Source organism: Drosophila novamexicana, unplaced genomic scaffold (genome assembly GCF_003285875.2).
Source record: "Drosophila novamexicana strain 15010-1031.04,08,12 unplaced genomic scaffold, DnovRS2.1 tig00001340-arrow-arrow-pilon, whole genome shotgun sequence".
Taxonomy (NCBI): Eukaryota; Metazoa; Arthropoda; class Insecta; order Diptera; family Drosophilidae; genus Drosophila; species Drosophila novamexicana.
The window spans coordinates 895,085-916,738 of NW_020824850.1; the positions used below are offsets into that span (position 1 = coordinate 895,085).

General features: G+C 38.2%; 1 protein-coding gene across 3 annotated transcripts; it reads left to right on the top strand.

The window, feature by feature from the left end:
• Positions 1 to 332: 332 nt before the first annotated feature.
• Positions 333 to 21,278, top strand: LOC115767120 (LIM/homeobox protein Awh). 3 transcript variants are annotated; one of them, XM_030711277.1, is made up of 6 exons: positions 333 to 408; positions 17,336 to 17,517; positions 19,032 to 19,249; positions 20,183 to 20,416; positions 20,606 to 20,731; positions 20,836 to 21,278. In XM_030711277.1, exons 1-6 carry the CDS (start codon positions 403 to 405, stop codon positions 20,895 to 20,897), a joined length of 828 nt encoding a protein of 275 aa, XP_030567137.1. In that variant the 5' UTR covers positions 333 to 402; the 3' UTR covers positions 20,898 to 21,278. The 3 variants fall into 3 exon arrangements, with proteins under 3 accessions (XP_030567137.1, XP_030567138.1, XP_030567139.1); XM_030711278.1 differs by having other exon boundaries at positions 20,183 to 20,404; XM_030711279.1 differs by lacking the exon at positions 333 to 408 and adding an exon at positions 7,054 to 7,115.
• Positions 21,279 to 21,654: the final 376 nt, after the last annotated feature.

A 21,654-nucleotide genomic window follows, 5' to 3' on the forward strand; every position in this document is an offset into this window, starting at 1 on the left:
AAGAAACAAAACGGAAATCGCAATTCAAATTGAGAAAAGAAGAAGTTACAAATCCAGTGAACAATTTTTCAAAATTTCATATGTGCTAAATCAATAAAAAAGTGTTGCCGTCAATTATTTGCAAATTCTCCTAGGTTTTTGCACAACAGTATTCAGATAATCATATATATTCACATTTATACACTCATCTATATACTCAATCAATTCGCATGCATTTGTTGCCATTTGTTGGTCGCTTGACCAACTGATCAAGTCGTCAAAACATTTTCGCTCCGATCTGCATTTATAGATCGAAAAAAACAAAACAAAACAAAACAAAACAACAAAAACCAAAAGCTGGCTAAATAATTTTTGTGCAAAAGACTTGGATTAAAAATCGCCAAAATTGTGGAGGCAATTAAAATGAAGGTAAGCTTTAGTCTTTATTTAAGTGATTATCAGAATACGGGGAATTGATGATCTTTGTAGATATGCGAGGAGCATTAATCTCATCTTTGCTGAAGATATTTCAAGCGAAGAATTGCTAGACAAAAAGTCTTTCCTTTGAGCCATACCTCTTGATGATATAGTAGTACGATCTTGCTAAGATTTATCTCATGAAGAAGAATTTGATTACACATTTCATAATATTACTATAATACCCTCCTTAAAGGGTATAATATAGCTAAGGGCTGGGCTATCTTATTGAAATATTAGTTGATTAAAATCCCATAATTAGATATATATAGGATACTATATATTTTTCACTTCGAAAATCTACCTTTAATTCAAAGATACGAAAGATATATAGAAAGATAGAAAGATAGATACTTTTGAGATACTTTTGCAATTGTTGAACTAGTTACTTATGGGCTTAATTTCCTAACCAAAGTTTACTGATATCTCTTCATCTTTTGCCTTGATAAATATGTAGAACAATTAAATATTAACAAAAATATTTGTTAAATGGGTTTGAAAGTGATTTGATATTTGCTTAAATAAAAAAATCACATACTTAACGTTAAATTATAATTTTAATGGATTTGAATTGAATTGAATATATTATTAGCAAATCTTAAATAATATAAAAGTAATATGAATAAGAGTATCAGTGACAGTAGATCTTGGCTAGGATTCGAACCTGCCTAACTGGGTCACTGAGACAGCTCGCCAGAAAAATACCCAGTGAATACCCCTTATTTATTTTTCAAAAGGCAATATCCTAAATAAAATCAGTTTTTACATAAAACATCCTTTAATATTTGTGTAGGCTAAGGTTGAAAATCTTACTTACAATAAAGCTTGGCTGATATAACAGCACATCCCTGTAACCTGGGATTCGAACCCGATTGACTGGATAAGAGAGATTATACTCGAAACCTTGGAATGCCCATATTTAACTCTATATTTTTAGAAAATTCAATATTCGAAACAAAAAGCTTACTTAGATCTGATATATAACATACTAAACGATCTAGTCGAAAATCTAGCTGATGGATCTTTTGAAAAACAATCGATTAAGTAGTTTAAGATATCATTAGGTATATTTGCAGTTTAATATCAAATTTTGGGCATAACTAATTTGTAATCCCGTCATATTTCAGATTAAATGAAATGTTTTTGGCTGATGATATTTGTCTAAGATTAAAGTAAAATCTCGTAGTTATCAAATTGTTTTGAAATATTTTCCTTCATATTATTTTCCAATACGCCTACGCACATTCAACGTAAATGTTAAATGTATAATGCCTTTCCTTATAGCTCTTTTAATTGATGCACATGTAAGACCTTTTCGGTTGACCTACAAAACGTGCTGAATAGATATTGAACCAAAAACCCGCTGGGACGCAACAGGCGGCATAAAGTAACAGGCAGGATGAGAAGGGGCGCGCAGGGCTCGGAAAGGGGGGGATACGATCTGTGCTATATCTAAAACAATGGGCAATGGGGCAATTCAGAGCCAAAACAGCTTTGCTGGACAAAACCGTACTAATAACTTTGGAAAACGATGAGTTTTCAAAACAGACGAGACGACAGACGCCCGCGAGTCGGTGAATATTAAAAGCACCACAAATCGCGCCATGGGGTGCAACATGGGGCATTGTGATATGGCAACACGGATTTCTATTCGAATATGACGACCATGTCAAGCCCACACGTTGAATTATGGAAGCGGTTACTTTAGGCCTAAAGAGGGGCCGGGCAGCCTGCAGTTGGAGCATTTTTTCATAGGCGCGTTTATCATTAGCTAACAATTTTTAATTTCTAAATCTTGTGGGCCTTTCAGGCTCATGACATCGCTCGAATTCAAATGTTCATTCAAAACTCGGCAACGAGTTTTTATTTATTTTATAAATTTAATCGAATTTTACGTGGAAGATTTGCCGTAACTCAGTTATACACAAAAAAAAAAACAGCCTGAAATCTGCATGGAATTCATAAAATCTCATTTCCAAAAGGAATTTAAGGCTCTTCTACTTAACTTTCCTTTTTCCTTATAGAAATTATGTCTAAATGTCAATTCGTAATAATACGATTTTGTTTTGAATGGCTTAAGTTTTCTAAAATGTAAAATGATTTTCTTGACTATATAGTCAGAATCAAAGTCAAAATATAGTCAGAAAGTTCGTCGAAAGTTCGTTCGAAAGGTAGAATATGTATTTTCTTAAAGAAAAAGTTGTTAACAAATTAGAAAATATTTTTGAAAAATCAAACTTATTAAAAAGTAGAATATATATTTGATAAATTTGATATATTCAATGTTTCAGAAATGCTATGACGGCTTGGCGAGCCTTTAAGAAACCTTTTTTTGAGTGTATTTAAGTGTTGTATATTATGTTTTTTGTTTTTGGTTTTTTGGATGCCACCCGCTGTGCGCTTTGTGTGAACTCTGACGCAAGTGCTGAGCCACCCACAGGATTCAATGGAATATAATGTAATGTAAAATGTTAAATATTGGACATGGGACAGCCATGAGTTGGCTCTTTCGCAGCCGCAGCGCCGATCGACATGATTTATGCTTCAACATTTTTTTATATATTTTTTCGTTTTTTTTTTGTATTTTGCATGGCTTTGTCCATAAACATAATTTTCATTACCATAGCAAATTAGACAAGGTGCTGACGCTTATTGGGCCGCCACAAAAAAGGTCAAAATGTGTTATAAATTTGAGCAAAGTTTTTACACATTTTTGGCGGCAAGCTGCCGCAGCTTAGCCAATAATTGAGCTAGGCCTAAGCGAAGCCCACGTAAAACCAATTCGAGCAGATGAGCGCATGCGGCTAAATAAATACTATGCTTAGTCTATGCTATATGCTCTATTGGCCAGGCCTTTAATAACTGTCAATATGCACAGCGGGAGATCTTAGAGAAAAAGCCGCAGCAGCGCTTACAACACGGCTTCAAATCAAATGTCAACAGTTCTAAGCCGCAACTGGACAAGTATGAAGTCGGGCCTAAGACCCTTTTCTAACTTGACATCATCGATCTTGTCCCGCCCCAGTTCTATAGATTCCCCTCCGCCCAAGCCAACACGAGAGCTCAGAGCCCCCCAGAGCTATGACGCCACAGAGCGCAGCTTATGAATATTCAATAAATGTGTTTTTTATATTTTTTATTTTTTATTCTGTCGAGCTGAGAAAGAGCTGGAGAAAAGGCATAAATACTGAAGCGCTTAAATGTCGAATGTGTGCAAAGCAACTATAAAATATACATATTTCAATAAATGAGTTTTCATTAATAATTCACTAGGAAATTCAAAAATGTATACAAAAAAAATTTCTACTAAAAAGTTGTTAACGCCTCCCAAAAAAAAAATGATGAACATAAAAAAATCCCAACAGCACGCAGCATGTTTTCCTTAATTGAGAACTATGCGATAAGTTATAATTAACTTGGCATCTGAACGATCTTGACTTTGGCTTCAACTTGAACAATTTGTCTTCAATATGTCACTTGGGGCGCTTCCAGTTGTGGCAAATTCTTTGCACTGCATCAAATTTAATATTCGGCTTATAAAATCTGGTATTTCGGCATGACTCAGCATTAGGCAAGTTATTGATTTTCAAATGGATTTAATCCTACTGCAATCCTATTTAAATATATATGTTATATATATTAACGATACTAAAGCTGTCACTTAACGCATTCCGGATACGGCAAATTCCTGATAAGCTAATAAAAACTGAGAGGTGCGCTTGGTTTGGGTTTGGCTTAGAGTTAGGCTAGGTTAAGTTAGGTTAGATTAAATAAGGCTATGCTACGACTCACAAATCATATATAAACCTAGGCTAAAACATTCTATGAGCTATTGAATTGGGATACTGCTTGAAGACTGATTCAAAATGTTATGAGGTAATGCTTAAATAGGAGTTTTGGTATTGTTTAAATGGGATTTCATTAGTGTGCTTAGAGGTATATTAGGACCTGTTAATCACAGGTATTAATTTTAATATGCGCTGGAAGCGATCATCGTCTTCTGATCCTTACCAAGTGAAATACTGGGATAAGGTTATACTTACAACTTCTGGTAGCTGCTATGGTAGTTACTTTAAAGTATTTACAATTAAGGGGTTAAGTGGAGTTTTCATGGAATTCACCTCGTAGTAAGATTGCAGGGTTGTCAACTTTAAACAGAAAGCAAGATCTTCAGATTAACTAACAGTCTAACAGTCAGAAAAGACTCAATAATTTTCTTACAGTGATAAGATTCTACTGTCCTATGGCCTGAATGTGCATTATGTGCTTATTACAACATCTACTTAAACTACAAAAGATGCATTCAGTGCGCAGATCTTCGGCTGAAAATGCAGCACAACGCGTGCCACGTTCTCGAGAACGTTTCGAATGACAACTTTGAGCTGGCAGCTGCTTGGTCAAGCGGCTTGCCCACAGATTTCTGGTGGCTCATAATTGGATTGGCAACAATGTCCGGGCGGCAAACTAATGTCTAATTGACAACTGCGGCGTGGCGTGACAATGCTGACAAGAAGTCTACGCCCGGCACCGGAACAATAGCCAAAAAGAAGCGAAGAAAAGAGAAGAAGCCTCTAAAGGCCAAAAATGCATCTTGACTTGAGCCAATTGCCCCGATCAGGCACAAAAGACAAACAAATATCACACCTTTGTTTATCCGAGAGACAAAAGAAACAGAAACAGAAACTCGAGTGGCAAACATGCATCCAGTGGTCAGTTACAGATCCTGCGCTGGGTTGCGCATGCGCGCCTGCAATTTGTATAGCTCTCCCTCTCTCTCCCTCTCTCTCTCTCTCTACTGTGCGCAACGTGTCGAAGTCACGGGCTGCATTTTTAGCAGGTAAATGTGAAAATTCCCAAAATGAAAATCAAATGCCAGACGCCAGCCGGCAAGAGGCAACAAAACGGGCGACCGCACAATAGAAAAATGTGAATCGCCCCGAAGTGCATGTGCTTGAGGTCTCTGCGGCATTGTTTCTCGAGTGCATCCGCAAAATAGTCCTTAAAGGACGCTTAGTTGGCTTACAAATGATGCATGGGCACAACGAAAAACACACACAAACACACTTCTCTCTCTCTATATATATATATAAAATAAAATAAAAAGGGGCTCGACGCCCAACGGCGGCAAATAAAATTGTAAAATGCCACAAATCATTGCAACTGCTATCTACGCATTGTCGCCTGTCAATGTGCGGCTCGAGTGGAAAGCCAGGAAAATCCGCCCTTAAATTTTGCTGCCAGCCCCTTCTCCTCCCTCGTCGTTCTGACTGTTCTGTGCCCCTGCCCCTGCCCCTGTGCCTGTGCCTGTGCCTGTTCCTAACAATCCGTAACGACAAACTATTCGATTTGATTTTACATTCTGGACAAACTTTCATCGTTTGGCAAAATAAATGTTTGCCTCTTGTCGATTTTGTCATTAGTTTTCCATAGCCATTTTTCCTTTATGCCGTCTCTCTGTGTGTGTGAAAATATTGCTATTTAATTGTTTGACAATTTGGCAAAAGCGTTTACAGGCCAAAAAATACTCAAACAGAGCTTCAACTAAAAGTAACTTCTGCTCGAGTTCTTCTACCTGTTGCTTAGTTTCTTGTGCATAATCAGAAATTGTTTAAAATTATACAAAAATTGGCAATTGCTGCTTGATTTGAACCAGCGACCTCTTGCTCGCTAGTACAAATTGCAGCTTTCTAGAACTTGCCGCTTAGATTCTTTATATATATAGATATTATCTAGCACAGTAGCTCGATGAGAAATTGAACTCGTTTCGTTTTTTATTTCAAATTGCCGCCAGAAATATTTCAAAGTCGTTTTAGCCAGAATCTAAATAAATTAAACATACAGAGCAGAAGTAGCAGCAGCAGCAGCATAAATTCATTTGCTGCTGAACTTCAAACTTGATTTATTGTTTAAACATAAACATAGACGATCTTCAGATTTCCATTCAAAATAAAAGACGCGATTTTTGTGTGCCGAGCAACAACAACAACAACAACAGCAGCAACAAAAGCGACCACCAAACCGAAAGCAAATATTAAAATATTATTATTAATTTATGCAAAATGCAGATTCAACTAATTAATTGTAGTCGCTGCTCAATAAAAAACAAAAATTATACAAAAAACTCAACTTTACACAATGCAAAAGCTGAGCTGTAAAAAAGAAGAGACAATCGTCGACTTATTGATGTTCTGTGTGGCTGCGACATGTTGACGAAAAGACAAAAGGGCATTCAGATTCAGTTTCAGCTACAGCCAATTCGCAGAGACTCGACTCATCGTGCGGCATGATGAATGCCTCAAAAATTTGAGAATCATAAAAAAAAAGAATAATAATATTACTGTGTAAAAAGCCGGAATATACGATAAGCCGAAGCGAATTTACTCTTAAATCTGCTCGGAGCTCTGTTTTCATATGCTAAATACATGCTTGGACACCCTCACATCATATGAAAACAAATGATTCTTTAAGCGGCGTGTTAATTGCAATTGAAACGTTTAAGGATGAGCGTCAGAAAGGGAATCGAAAAATCGACTGGTGAGAATGCCCTGTAGCAGCACTGAATGGGGTAGCTGAGTTAGCTAAGTGACCCAGTCAAGCAGGCAACTGAATAATCAGGCTTTGAAGTTCAGGCGCGTGTGAAGGTCATAATTATCGGACAGGTAAATAGTTTTGAAATATATAAAAGCCTACCCTATAGCATTATTAATCTTAGTATATATATAAGTTAAAACTAAGTTAAAATAAATATTAATGATGATAATTCATTATTATAACTATTTTTAAAATGAAGTTTTTTCATATGCCTGGTTAAGGCTTAAACTAATTAATTAAGTAAATTAGCTTTGATTAACTAAATTGTATAATGTTATACATCCTTTGCCAGACAAACTGAACGTGCCAGTTGGTATGACCTCAGTGTAGGGTATATATAGAAACGCAGCTTAAGTAAAAAGCGCGTCGAAATTGTTAGATACTTGCGGGCGATTTAGAAGCGATTTATTAGCGATTGTGCTGGCTGACAGAACAGCAAGAGCTGGCTTATACCGGTACCCGTTCTCTCTATCACCTTTTCTCTCCATCTCACTCTCTCTCTCTCTCGCTCTCTCAGCTGTTTGCACAACTGCCGTTTGACGTTTGCTCAAGATAAACGATAAAAAAATAAGTAATGAGAGGCAATAAAAAATGGCACTTGAAGTGCTTGCCATGGAGCTGAGAATTTTATTCAAGCTGATCATAAAACGCAGAGAGAGCGAGAGAGAGAGAGAGAGGGGGGTAGAGCAAGCGAGAGAGAGGGAGAGAGACAGCTATCTAGATACATTTGCAATTTAAATATTAAATGCAAGTTTCTTAAATACAACAATTTATTAGCAATAAAAAAAGTATAATAAAAAAAATATACACTAAAAAAAAATGATGAAATAATATTTAAATATTAGCGTAAATTTATGTGTATTCTTCTTATTGTTGTAAACAAATTGCAACAAAACGAAAATTGAAACTTTCGTTAAGAAATATGATTTTAATGGACAAGTTTTCTATGCAAATAAAGCAGATTATAGCTCATTTAAAAGCTTGGAACTTTGAACCTGGCGCAGACCAAAGAGTAAAACATAAACATAAAATGTAGCTTATCGATTAATAAGCTCACAGTTTTTTTTACTTCTTCTTATTTTTTTTATGATTTTCGGGAACCCTCCAGCGGCAGCTGCTGCCGTCGCAAATGATCAAAACAAGTTCTCGAATCCGTTTGTGACTTGAGAGAAAGAAAAAAAAAAAAAAAAAAAAACAAATCCAAAAGTAGGGCTACTTTAAGTGGGCTAGAACAACATTTCAGACATATAGACATGGTCAAATCGAAATAACAATTTATTTTTATTTTTTTTTTGTTGGTGTTGCCACCGAGAGCGCGCGGGGGCGCTGACCGGCGGCGGGGGGAACAGCACGGAATGTCGTTGTCGAACGCTTTGAAATTTAATATGAAAACGTTGTCTATGCAAATGAATATTGCCACCTGTTTATGTTTATGGGCAATGGAAATGGCAGCATCCCCAACGGCAGCTCCCAAAAACGGTATTGGCTGCAAGCGATACGATACGATACAATACGATACGATACAATACGATCCGAGCGATCTATCAAGTGGCTTCTCTTATTTTGTTTTTCTTAGGGGGGATTATTGTAAGTGTGCGTATGTGTGTGTGGCTGCTGTGGATTATCTTGGTGGGAAAAACGTGAGAACGATCGTGTATGCAAATCACTTTTTCGACTTTTTCGACCAGCAAACGTTCCACTCGTTGCCGCTCGTAGTCCAATAAAATATACAAAAACTAAAACGAAGAAAGTATTAAAATGAAATTTATTTCGTATGGGGCGAGCCACAGTTATAATAAAACGCGTCTGGGAGCGCACACACAAAGCCCAATGTTTGCCAACAACAAAAACAACAACAGGAACAACAACAACAACAACAACATTGCTTATGGCGGCTGTAAAACACAAGCAGTCAACGGTCTTTCAGGTCCCCGCGTTGCCTGTTGCCAGTTGCCAGTTGCCGGTTGAATCTTGCCCCCAAACCCCTTCGCACACACACACACATACACACACACCCAGGCACACACAGAACAAAGATCGTTGAGATCTCACACAGTTGATGCTGCTGCGGAATTGAGTTGAGTCGCGTTGAGTTAAATTTTGTGTTTTGTAGTGTAATAAAGTGCGACATTTTAAGTCGTCGACTGATCGGGGTAATAACTTGTCAACACACCGTCGTACCCAACAATATGACCATTAAAAATTGTGGGACCCCGGCCAAGAGGGACTTCGTCATCGACTCCGAACTCCAAAACCATTTAAATATACTATATGCGCACAGCATTTGTTTCAGTCGCAGGCATTTTAATTATGTTGCTTTATTTATTGTTGCAAAAAAAAAAAAACATCTTTATATATAAATATTTGTGAACAACACTTGTTGAGGGGGCAGGCTGAAAATTTGGCTAACAAATTGTTGTTTTAATTGTTTTGGAAATGGAAATGCATGCGGCATGCAATTGCCAATTTGTTGGTTGGCTGTGAGAGCGGTTGGGGAGGGGTTGGGGGGCTATTTAGCAGACAGACACAATGCACGGGCAGCTGAGAAAGCGTACTTGGCCATAAAAACGTTGGCAGCTCGCTGGGCCTATTGGCCGTAAAATATTTTACGATGTTACGCCAACAAAAAGCGACGTCCAGCTAATCCGCCATGTGCGTGCCATCTCCTGTACACCTCTACACTCTGCCCCTCTCTATCTGCCGCTCTCTTTCTCTCCGTGGTTGAGTACCTTATGAAGCTCCCTCGAAACCCCATCATAATATTTGCCTAGGCCAAAAGCGCGCGGTGCCTGTGTCCACAGCCGCAAATGCCGAACCTGCCGGGAGATGTGCTCGAGCCGGCAACTGTAAATGTAGCTCTCTATGTGTGTGTGTATCTATGTGTGTTGGGTGTGCGTGTGATGTGTGAATATGTTGTGAAAATTGAATGGCATATGCACATTTTGTCGCCAGTGATAAAATTTAATAACGCTGATAAATTTAGCAAAAACATGTTGGGCCATTGACATAAAGCGGTAATTAAGTTTGCTGACTCGCAGCAGGACAACGTCCCAACGTTGCAACAACGAGCGCAAAGTGCTGCCCATCCAAACTACAGTGAACACCCGGCAAAATGAACCAAGACTAGCAGCAAACATATGAAAATTCGATTTAAGAAGAAAAATACATGTTAAAGAAAAATATGAATATATATAATAAAATATTAAATTACAAGCTGTAATATTACACACACATTTACCTCCTTGTCTCTCTCTCTCTCTCTCCCTCTCTCTATGAATGTTAACGTGTCACTCTCTTTCCATCTCTCTCATTTATGTCCTTATGTGAAGACGCCAGTAGAGTGAATCCATAGAAAACTTATTGGCTACAAAACTTTTCTCTATGTTCAAAGAAGTTCTGTCATTAATTTAAAATTATCTATTTAACACTCGGTTGTTATTACATTTTGCTGTGCGTCTAGATATAATTTGTATTGAATAATAATACTTATATGCAAATAATAATACCTATTGAAAAATTTCTGTTCTTAAAGTATTAATCGAGTGTTTAGATTTGAGCAAACGTACACCTCAATCCGAGACCCTTGTGAAGACTTCCTTACAACCGTGTGAATACATTTTGCAGTGAGTGTAGACATCTATTTTGAATAAACATTCATGCGAATAACAATTCCTTCATAACGAATGATCAGATCTAATCAGAATTTGATCTTAACTTAGAAAGTACACCCTTATCTATAAAACTTCTAAGTTCCTAGAGTTCCCTCAGCTTCTCGCTATTCGCTTCGAGCTAGTTACTTAATCGAGTTCCATTTTAGCCGGCATTCACTGTATTCCCATAGAAAAGCTTTCGCTGCGGCTGCATTGCGCTCTTCTTTTTATTTTTTTTGATGCTGTTCTGTGCTTTTGTCTGTCTTGTTATAGCGGCCATTAATTTGATTGGATCAATGGGCGCGACAACAGCTATATTCATACTCACAGACAATGGACACAAGCTCACACACACGCACACACTCGAAGACTCGTTCGCAGCGTGAAATATTTGTAAGCATTTAACCAATTTATGGATGCATGCGAGTGTACTAGTGTTGTATACTAAATGTATCTGGAGGATGGCAAGGCGTGGGCGCCCCTCCGCCCAACGCGCTGCCGTATTCAGTTCCAGATACAGATACAGATTCATTCATAAAGAGCAGTCATTAAATAACAATCAGCTACGTCGCTGATCTTAATGGCAAACAAACGCCGACGTGTAAATTGGCATAATATTTATCATTTTTTTGAATATATATTTATATTTTATTTTTTGTTTAACAAAATCCCACGCAACGCGACGCCCAAAAAAAAGTAGCTCTAATTAAAAGCGTCCATTTCGAAATTCTGATCAAAAATATACATAAATATATAAAAATCTATTCATTTAAAAGTTAAGAAAAATATTTGTTTGGCAGAAATTTATGTTGCTAGTTTTTGAGGCTTATAATTTTAACGAAAAACTGGCCTCTTTTTTTTTCGTGATATTTTTCTTATAAAATATTTTGGCACAGCCTTCATTGTTAGCTGGCGCTTGACGTTGCATTTGTTGTTTATTATTTGATTGTTAATATTATTATTTTTAACGCTGTTGATGGCAATTTTTAAAAGCGCCTTAAATAGAGCCCAAGGGCCTTAAGAAAACATATGCCAAAATTGTCGCAGCAACAAGTGGCCAAGTCCGACACACACACACGCACACACAGAGAGCTATTTTTGATTGTCTGGGTTTGATTGTTGTTTGCGGCTTTGTCATGGAGCCTGGCTGCAACATTCTCACGCTGTTTACATTTGTTGATTTTCATTATTTGGCTTGCCAAGCATTTGTCCCTCAAGATGACAAGTCAACTACCAAAAGTATCGCTCAGCCTCAGCCCTGGGCTTTTGTCATATGTTTTTTGTTTTCTTCTACGATCGATCTCGAATCTCAGTCGGGAACTGTGCCGCTGCTGCTGCTCCCATTGATGATCGCTCAATTTGCGCAATGACGTGAAAATTGTGAGTGTTTCGTTTTGGGTAATCGATCTTCGGGGCGTGCAGCCAGGTCGCGGTAGATGATATAGTTATTTTTGCCATTGTCTGATCGGGATCTTTGTTTACCCCTCAGTTGGCTACCGTGTTGAAGAGTCGCAAAGCCCATCAATTGTTTCGTTGCGAGCAACTTGTTAACATTCAAATAAAACTATCTAGCAAGGCGGCGGATGTTGGGAATCGAACCAGCACCCTCTAGATACGCTCCTTGAAACCAGGTTTTGGGCTCTGTTTGGTTTTTAGAACTTGAATGAAATAGTTTAATTTTTACTCAACAGTTGCCCGTTGTACGTTGAAAATATTGAAAGCCATAAATATTTTCCTATGCAAGTTACGGGCTAGATTTCATCTTAAAGATTTGTTGGTTAGAGTAATAATTGTTCACTAAATTATGGTTCGCTTCGGTTTTGCTTCGCTTTGGCTTGGTTTAAGGTTCGGTTCAACGAGTAAAATAAATTTGAATTCCGTATTTGAACTGGTTCGGAGGAAAGTCGGCTTGCAGCCTTGATATATTAGCATCTATATTATTTATTTCGAGTCTCACACCTCGCGGGCGCTTTAAATGGCAGCTTGTAAATTTTATTGCATACTCTTCAGCGTCATGTCTTTCGGTTTTATTTGTATTTCTGTTTTATAGTTCTATCTGGCCTTTTGTCTCGCTCTTTATGTGCCTGTTATTTACGACATTTAGGCAAAAGTTGCAAGGTGCAAGTTTTGTGTATGGAATTTTTATGACTGCGCAGACAGCGATCTAAAGGCTCTCGAGAGCTATGCCCATTATATAATATACTTCAGCTAAAAAAAAAAAAACACAGAAAAAAAAAAACTGGATGGCAGAAATGTGAGAAATACATGTCTACAAACTGCCCGGCTTATCTAGTTCTTCATAATCAAATGGCCGTCGTGAACTCTGTTAGGTTTCAGTTCCTTTGGCTGCCCTCGGCTACACATTCTTTGTTCTCGATGAGCGTATGTTTGGTAAGCTATAAAATTTGCTAATACTATCTTTTGTTTATGCATATTAAGCCTCATTATGTGCAGATCTTTAAATCTTTTAGCTGGCATTTTAGCATTTTAGCCAACTTAATTCAGTTCTTATGATAATCAATTGCCGCCTTGTGGTAGATGATATCATGTTATATCCTCATAATGAGCTGCAGTCGCTATCAATTTCAAGCTGTTTATAGGAAAAACTTTCTAGAATTATGTTAAATTATTGAGTTTTTAGTATTATGTGAATGTTTTAAGTAAGTTGCGACAGATTGGATTAGTTCTAAGTGCTGCAGTCTGAGCAAGGTTCGAATCGAAGGCTTCTTTGTGTGTTGCGATGTCTATTGAGGGTTAAAATACTATATAAAAGTAAGATGTTGGTTTTTAAGTAATAATAATTTATAATCAATTAAGGTATTTATGAATTAAAGTTATCAGCAAATGTTTCTAGCCTGAGATTCGAGCATGCAATCGATAAACCAAAAGAACTGAGTAGGTCGCATAGCTCATCTAATGATAATATTGTTTTGCTAAAGTTAGTCATAGTGACCAATTTAGTATAAATGTTAACAAAAGGCTGCCTCTCTCTTTATTAAGGATACCACCCTTTTCTATCAGCTGCAAAGAATGCCTTGTAGCCTTTCCGTAGCTTTAACTTGTTGCGAATTGCAAGCGTAACGCAACCAAAACAAAGACAAACCAAATCAACTGTAAACTTTATACTTTATAAACGAAACTGATAAAATTCCACTGAATATAGAACTCTTAACAAAATGATAATATTTACGTGAAGTCCTTATCGGCATTGGCATTCAATTGAAATTCAAAGCTGGGCCACAGATTTATGCAGCTCACAGTGAAAACCTCAGCATGCATGAAGTAAATTACAGTCAAATGACATTCCAGCCAAATGCCACTTCGCTCTGACAGCAGACATATTTTGCAAAAGTGGGCATAGACATGACAACAACAACAACAGGAGGAACAACAACAACAACAACAGCAGGAACAACAACATTGACAACAACAGCAACACGACAATAACTGCATCCATGAAGTACACACCGCCAGTCAAGTCAAAGTCTGGCCTTGGCTGTATGTGTGTGTGTGTGTGTGTGTGCGTGTGTGTCATAACGGGCGTCGGGAAAACAAATTGCCCAAAAAACACCCCGAGCTCGAGTCTGGCAGCTTCTGGGGTTTTTTGGTTTTGGGTTCCTGGTCGCTCGCTCGAGCAATGTGAAAAGTTAAACGAAAGTGACAGGCGGGCAGGCAGGCAGGCAGGCGGGCAGGAGGGCAGGCAGTCAACGCGCAGGCTCGTTGTGGCCAGGGGCCAGGAGCCGTGGGCCGTGGGCCATGGGCCCCGGGGGCAGCTAGGGGAGGGCGCGATTAAACGTGTCACACGGGCGACGCGGTTGAAAAGTTAAATGGCAGCGGCAGCAAAATGAGCAGCAGCCACCATGTTAGCATGTAGTTATAGCTACACACACACGCACACACACGCACACTCAGGCAGTCGTGTATCTGTGAGATACACAGGCGCAGCTACATGTTGCTCAGGCCCGTGTGTGTGCGTGTGCTTGTGTGTGTTTCTTGTTGTTGATGGTGGCCATATTGGCATTTTTGGCTATTTAATTTTCCATAACGCGGGCATATTTCCCAGGCACAAATCTACCCAAGCGGCAGAGGTATCTCATAGGTTGCCAGCTTGTAGCTACAAATTGTCATGAATAACTATTTTGGTTTGTTTTCGTTTTACTGTTGTTGTTGTTGTTTTGTTGGTTTTCCTCAACTGCGTCACATGCGCTTAGTTTCAGCGACTTGATGCCATACTTTATTGTTTTATTAATTGGTTTAGTTGCTGTCGAGCGACAAACTTTGATCTCGTGCCGCCTCCTGCGGCCTAGTCACGGCCGAGTTATTGTTTATATATTTATATATTTTGTATTATTTGTATTTGTATTTGCTGTTGTTATTGTTGTTAATGTCTCGCGCCTATTTGTATTTATTTTGTGTATTTTGTCAATGGCAACTTTTTGTCGGCGGCCGCTTTTAACTGAAAATTTGTCAGCTAAAGTTTAATAACAAGCTGCCAGACGCTGCCGTTGCTGCAAAAAAAAACGCTCAACAATCAGTTGTTGCTCTAACAACAACAACAACAACAGCAACAACAACTCATCGCCAACGCCAGCAATTAATTTGTAAAAAGCGGTAAATTTATTTTCACTGCCGCTTTTTGCCGCTTTGATTAATGGAAAAACAATTTTGAAGTCGCTGTTGGCTTTTTTTTCCCCGTTGACAATCTATTTTTTTTTTTTTGTTTTTAATGAATTTGTGAATATGCAAAACGCTGGCCATTAATTAAATGCCTTTAAGCCAAACACTGCGTATTTTATGCTATATATAAAATTGCTCAGCAAAAACAAGAGAAATTAAAACGTTTTAAAGTAGACAAAAGACGAAAATTAATCGAAATTTAATTGCATTTGAAGTTTGAAACTTTGTCAAGAATTAAGCCATAAGACGATTTAATTAAGTATAAACAATCAAGAGAAGTTGGTAATTGTCTAACAAAAACTTTTGCTCAAAGTGACGGCGCACGAAGATTATGTAAAAAAACAAAAGTATTTACTCGTCTTCACTAATTTGTTTTTTTGTTGTTAAATAAATATAGTCGAAATGCGTTCTATAAAAAAAACAACTTTTTTATTTTTAATATATTTATTCTCAATATATATTCCATAACCCATACTCAATGCTCTCTAATTTATAATTTGCTCAAAGTATTACAAATTTATACCCATTTAGATGGATTTAGCTTAAAAGATCAATTATTTATTATATATTATTCTGCTTATCTTAAGTCCATGTTATTTATGTATTTATACAGTAAACGTGCCTAATATATTATTAAAGTGGAATATTATTTAGAAATAAGAACTTTGGCAAAACACATATAGAATTTCATAAAATATTTTTGTTAAATTTCGATCGAACCTTGCAAAATATTGCCCCATATAATGATTAAGCGCGCCCAGCAGTAAATTAAATTAAAATATGTTGTTGCAGCTGATAATTTTTGAAATTGATATATTACGCGAACACAGAAAATCCATTTAAAATAAACAATACGGGTAGCCAGGTTTATATATAGATATATTTGTATATATATATATATGAAATGTGATCAAATTTGTTTGAAACACTTTTAAAGCGGAGTAACATGCTGTTTAAAATGAATATGTATAAGGGGCACAATTGATGGCTAATAAATTGGATAAATATTGTTTCGTTTTTGGCCAAGTTTTGTGTGTTTCGTTTTTCTCTTAGACTGTGACACAAACTGTGATCGTGACTGCGACTTGGTATGTGAATGTGATTAGTAAAGCAGTTTCAGCTACATTGAAATGATAACAATTAGCATAAGATTTTTAAATTTATGCTACGATACGAACAAAAACAAAAGAAACTCGTCTGCCTCAATAGACGATGGCGTTTCCTAGTATTATTTGTTATTGATTGTTGTTGCTTTTTCGAATTTTAATATACATTAATAAGTTAAATGTTGCAGCCGAGAAATAAAACAGAAGCCGACGGCACATTCGATAGATTTATTGAGCGATTTCAGCTGAAAGCATAACAAAAGATGCCAACCAGCTGCTGCTATAAGAGTTAAGATCAGTGTTCCAAAAAAAAAATAAAAATAAAATAAAATAATAATACAGCATCGAACCGGTTCGGCTTTTCGAGCACACATCAAACGAGCAAATAAATTTGGCTCTTTGAATTTCTTTCTCTTTGTTGGTTGTAGCTGTGAAACAATTTACATTTAAGGCTAGTCAAGCGCCAGAGTGCACTGATCTTTCAATGTTCTTTGAGATATGTATGTATAATATGTGCTAGAAGATATTAAGCGGTGACGCCCGGCTTAAATGAATGCAAGTGACTCAAAGCCGCTTCAGTTGGTATATTTGAACCGGTGACCTCACGCTGGTTAGTTCGACGCAGAGTGAGGAGAAACTCCTTTATCCAATTTGTATCTATCAATTAACCTTATAATATACATGTTCATTATATGCTAGAAGAAATTGTAACAAACCAGCTCATGTTGGTGCATTTGAACCAGCGACCGCACGCCTGCTAGTCCGATGCTCAGCCAGAGCATACTCCTCTGTATATATAGATGCCAAAACATTTATCTAATATGTATCTTACTTGTTATTTGCTATTTTTTTCAGACTGAGCTGCGTTCCTGCGCAGCGTGCGGCGAACCAATCTCGGATCGATTTTTTCTCGAGGTTGGCGGCTGCTCGTGGCACGCCCATTGCCTCAGATGTTGCATGTGCATGTGCCCGCTGGACCGGCAACAGTCGTGCTTCATCAGGGAACGCCAGGTCTACTGCAAGGCCGATTACAGCAAGTGAGTCGTCATAGCTATATCTATCCATATCTATCTATAACAAATTGAAGAATTTAACGCATATTTTAAACAAATGCCAAAAACAAAACGAAAAATCATTATCAAACCAGATTTGTTGCTCGCATTTTATGCGCATTTTATGGTAAACATTTGGCTTAGCTTCGACATATATCTATATTTATAGTATAGCCGATATCATAGTCAATTCTCTGCATTAATTTTGGCATTAATTTAATGTTTTATTGGGCACTTTCTCGACAGATCTTCCCATGTCGTAATCGATGCGATCATTGTTCGATTTCCAAAGCATTTTCCCCCAAACACTGCTGTGTGTGTGTGCACAAGTGTTTTCCACATATTTTCCCACACGTTTGAGTACATGGGGTACATGATCACAAAAATAAAAGAAGAGTCTGAGGTTAATTGTAACAATTCGACAACGTTGCGACTTAATCCCTAAGATAAACAGACCAGTCGAAAGATGCGGCCAAAACGCTTCGAAAGCAACTTTCAGACAGACTTTAAATGCAAGTTGCAAGCAAAGTATCTTACAGATGCACACAAACACACAAAGATACAGATACACGTACTGGCTGTCGCTTGGTCTGTCTGGGCTGTCCACACAGGCGGAAAACGGTGTCGACGGCCAACGAAATGAAAATAAACAAACAAACGCGCCGTGAGATGCTGTAAAAATATTTATTTTTCAAGTTAAGAATTTTAAGTGTGCATTGGGCGCTGGGCCAAACGGGGTGGGGTGGGGTGGGCTGTTGGTGTTGGTGTTGGTGTTGGCGTTGAAGATGGAGACATCAGAGTCATAGAGCCTGAGGTCCAGTCATCCCAGCCAAACGGCCGTACAATGTTGTGCTTGTAAAAATAAGCTTAAAAGCTAACAATAAGCCGTTGCCAAAGATGCCAACTCATTTGGAAAAACGCAGGCGCGAGAGAGCGACAACTTCCGCTTAGAAAACGTCCACTGAAAACGCATCCAAAACGCACACAAAACGCAAGTGAAACGTGAGCAAAAAGCATGTGAAGACATATAAGTAAAGCAATGCTTAATTTTAAAACAATTTATAATTTCACTGCAATTTAAAAAACGCATCTGAATCGCACACAAAACGCGAGAAAAACGCACGTCAACATATATTGCAGAATCGCATTAACGCATACAACACGCTAGCAAGCCGCCTGTGAAACGCAAGTAAAACGCTTGAAATTGACCAAACGCAGCATAAACGCGCGGAAGCTCCAAGCAAAACGCTTGCAAAACGCTGGCAAAAGCTGCTTGGTATAAAATGTTCAACCACATTTCGAAATATATTTCTTAGGTACACCCTAAAAGTTATTAAATAAATGCACAACAAAAAATGCAACAATCGCAAGCAAAACGCTAGCAAAACGCGCCCAATAAATAAAGAAATAATTGTCCTGCTTAAAATACAACTTTACAAACATTAACAACAACTTCCGTTCTCTTTTCATGCAATTTATTTTCTTTATGATTATTGCAGAAATTTCGGCGCCAAGTGCTCGAAATGCTGTCGCGGCATCTCCGCCTCCGACTGGGTGCGACGAGCGCGCGATTTGGTCTTCCATTTGGCGTGCTTTGCCTGCGATCAGTGTGGACGCCAGTTGTCCACCGGCGAACAGTTTGCGCTCATGGATGACCGTGTGCTCTGCAAGGCTCATTATCTTGAAACGGTCGAGGGTGGCACCACATCAAGTGACGGTAAGCGTAGCCAAAATCAAATATAATAAAATAGCCAAGAAAATAAGAGGAAGGCAAGTTCGAAGATTGAATACCCTTGCAAGCTTGTGGCTTGGCAGATATGTGACCTGAAGAGTGAAGCCCACAATAGCTGAGTCTGATCCGAATATGTTGAAAAAGGGAAAAGCTTTCAAATATTCACTTTTCCAGCGATTGGTTCTATGGAAGATATATGATCTGTGATGTAGAGCTTTAATGCGGACGACAAACAGGCCAATATTGTAGCCCTTACACCTGTTGATCCTGATCATAAAGATATATATCTGATATATCTTCTTCCATGCGTTACACTTTGCATGTCCCAATCAGAATACCCTATGCAAGTGTATAAAAAACAAAAGCCAAACCACAAATAAGTACATGTTGCATTGGCGACAATAACAACAACAAGCACGAGAACAACATGTAGCACGCTTTGGTTGCAAGCGAATCGGTTGGCAATTTGGAACGCTTGGTGGAAACTAAGCGCCAGGTAGTCGCAAAGTCGTTGACCAAGTCAGCTCCTGTGCGAGCTCTTGATGAAATCGTGTCATAACTGAGGCATAAAGAGTCAAAGCCGCGACGCGCCAGACGACGTGATCGGCTTCAGAATGTCGCTGTGCACGTTCTGCTCCTCGTTGTCGTTCTCGTTGTTGTTCTCATTGTTGTTGTTGTTGTTGTTGTTGTTGTTGTTGTTGTTGGTGCCCCTGCGCCGCGGACCACCAAGAAGTGGAGGCCATAAAGCCGCACGGCTATAAACTATAAACACATTTGACATTTTCAATTTGGTGCACTGTCAAAATGCTTTTAGACAGACGCGGCGCGGCTTAGGCACGTACCGAGCCGTACTATAGTTGTTCCATGTTAAATCTTCAGCTAGCTAAACGAAATTCCACTTTGATTCGATTTCCATAGATGGCTGTGATGGTGATGGTTATCACAAGAGTAAAACGAAACGCGTGCGCACCACCTTCACCGAGGAGCAATTGCAAGTGCTGCAGGCCAACTTTCAGATTGACAGTAATCCGGATGGCCAGGATTTGGAGCGCATCGCCTCAGTAACTGGTCTGAGCAAGCGTGTGACGCAAGTTTGGTTTCAGAATTCGCGTGCGCGTCAGAAAAAACACATACATGCTGGTAAGAATAAAAGTAAGTAGTGGATTAGTGCAGCATGCCGAACCCAAAGTAGACATAAACAACTAAGTAGCTCTACTAACTAGTTCCTACTTATACATATATATATATATATATATAAATATAGACATATCATATATATAAAGAATATGCCATGCCATGTTGCTAATCAAGTTCTATTCGACAAACGATTTCTGATTGCAGTACGCGAACCGGAAGGAAGCTCATTTGCGCGTCATATTAACCTGCAGTTAACGTACTCGTTTCAGAATAACCCACAGAATCCCATGCATATGAATGGCACCAAAGGGGCTCTATATCCAGCGCATGGTGAGCCGACCTTTAAAACAAATCTAACCAAGTCGCTGGTTCTAATCAATTACTCTCTCTTGCGCTCTCTCTCTCCCTCTCCCTCTCTCTGTGTCTCTTTTTAGAATCCTCCATGGATGAATTGTCGCAGGACTCGAGCGTTCACTGTATGCCCAGCGAGGTGTGACTGCAGCAGTCCTCGCCAGCGCGTGCTCATCGTTAGCTTCAATAAAAGAAAACTAACAAAAAACTGAACACAATGCTCAGTTAAAGCTATGTGCATCAGCTGGCTGTGGGCTGCTCTTAAGCAACAACAAAAACAACAGCAACAACAAAAATAAAACGAAAAAAACGTCCTTTCCTAGTCAAAATTTTATGTAAAGCGTCGTAGCAGACAGCAAACGCTCATATGAAATGAAAAACAAATACTAAAAACAAAAAAACATAAAATAAAATATATAAAAAAAGTGGTTAAAACATTACGAGTATTTCAACACATCGTCGAGGATCGTCAACAATCCATCAGCTGTTTGATGCTTTGAGCATCCGGAAACGCGCCCCAGTCCACATAGAATCGGCAACATCCAATATCTCATCTCAGAATACTACAACACATACATTCCTGCATAGCCTATAAAACATAAAACAAAAAAACCTAAGCATAGTTTAGTTAATTTAATTTAAATGAAATTTAAATTTAATTTAGTTTAATGCCTAATCGTTAAGTGTTTTGCTCTCTAACTATCCAAGCAACTATCCATCTCTCTCTCTCTTGCTCTCTCTCTCTCTCTCTCGCTCTCTTGCTTTCAAACTAACTTTTAGTTGTTAGGGTATACAAAAAAAAAATGCAGCTGCTTGCCAAGGCTTTTGTAAAATATTTATAGTATATATATGCCTATCATGAGAAATGTTGTTATTGTTTATTTTCTTGTTTTTTAAATGTA

Excerpts from the sequence above, each read along its gene's own strand:
- LOC115767120 (XM_030711277.1), top strand. Across the intron at positions 17,518-19,031 it reads TGCAAGGCCGATTACAGCAA|AAATTTCGGCGCCAAGTGCT; the intron begins GTGAGTCGTCAT and ends TGATTATTGCAG. Across the intron at positions 20,417-20,605 it reads ACATGCTGGTAAGAATAAAA|TACGCGAACCGGAAGGAAGC; the intron begins GTAAGTAGTGGA and ends TTCTGATTGCAG.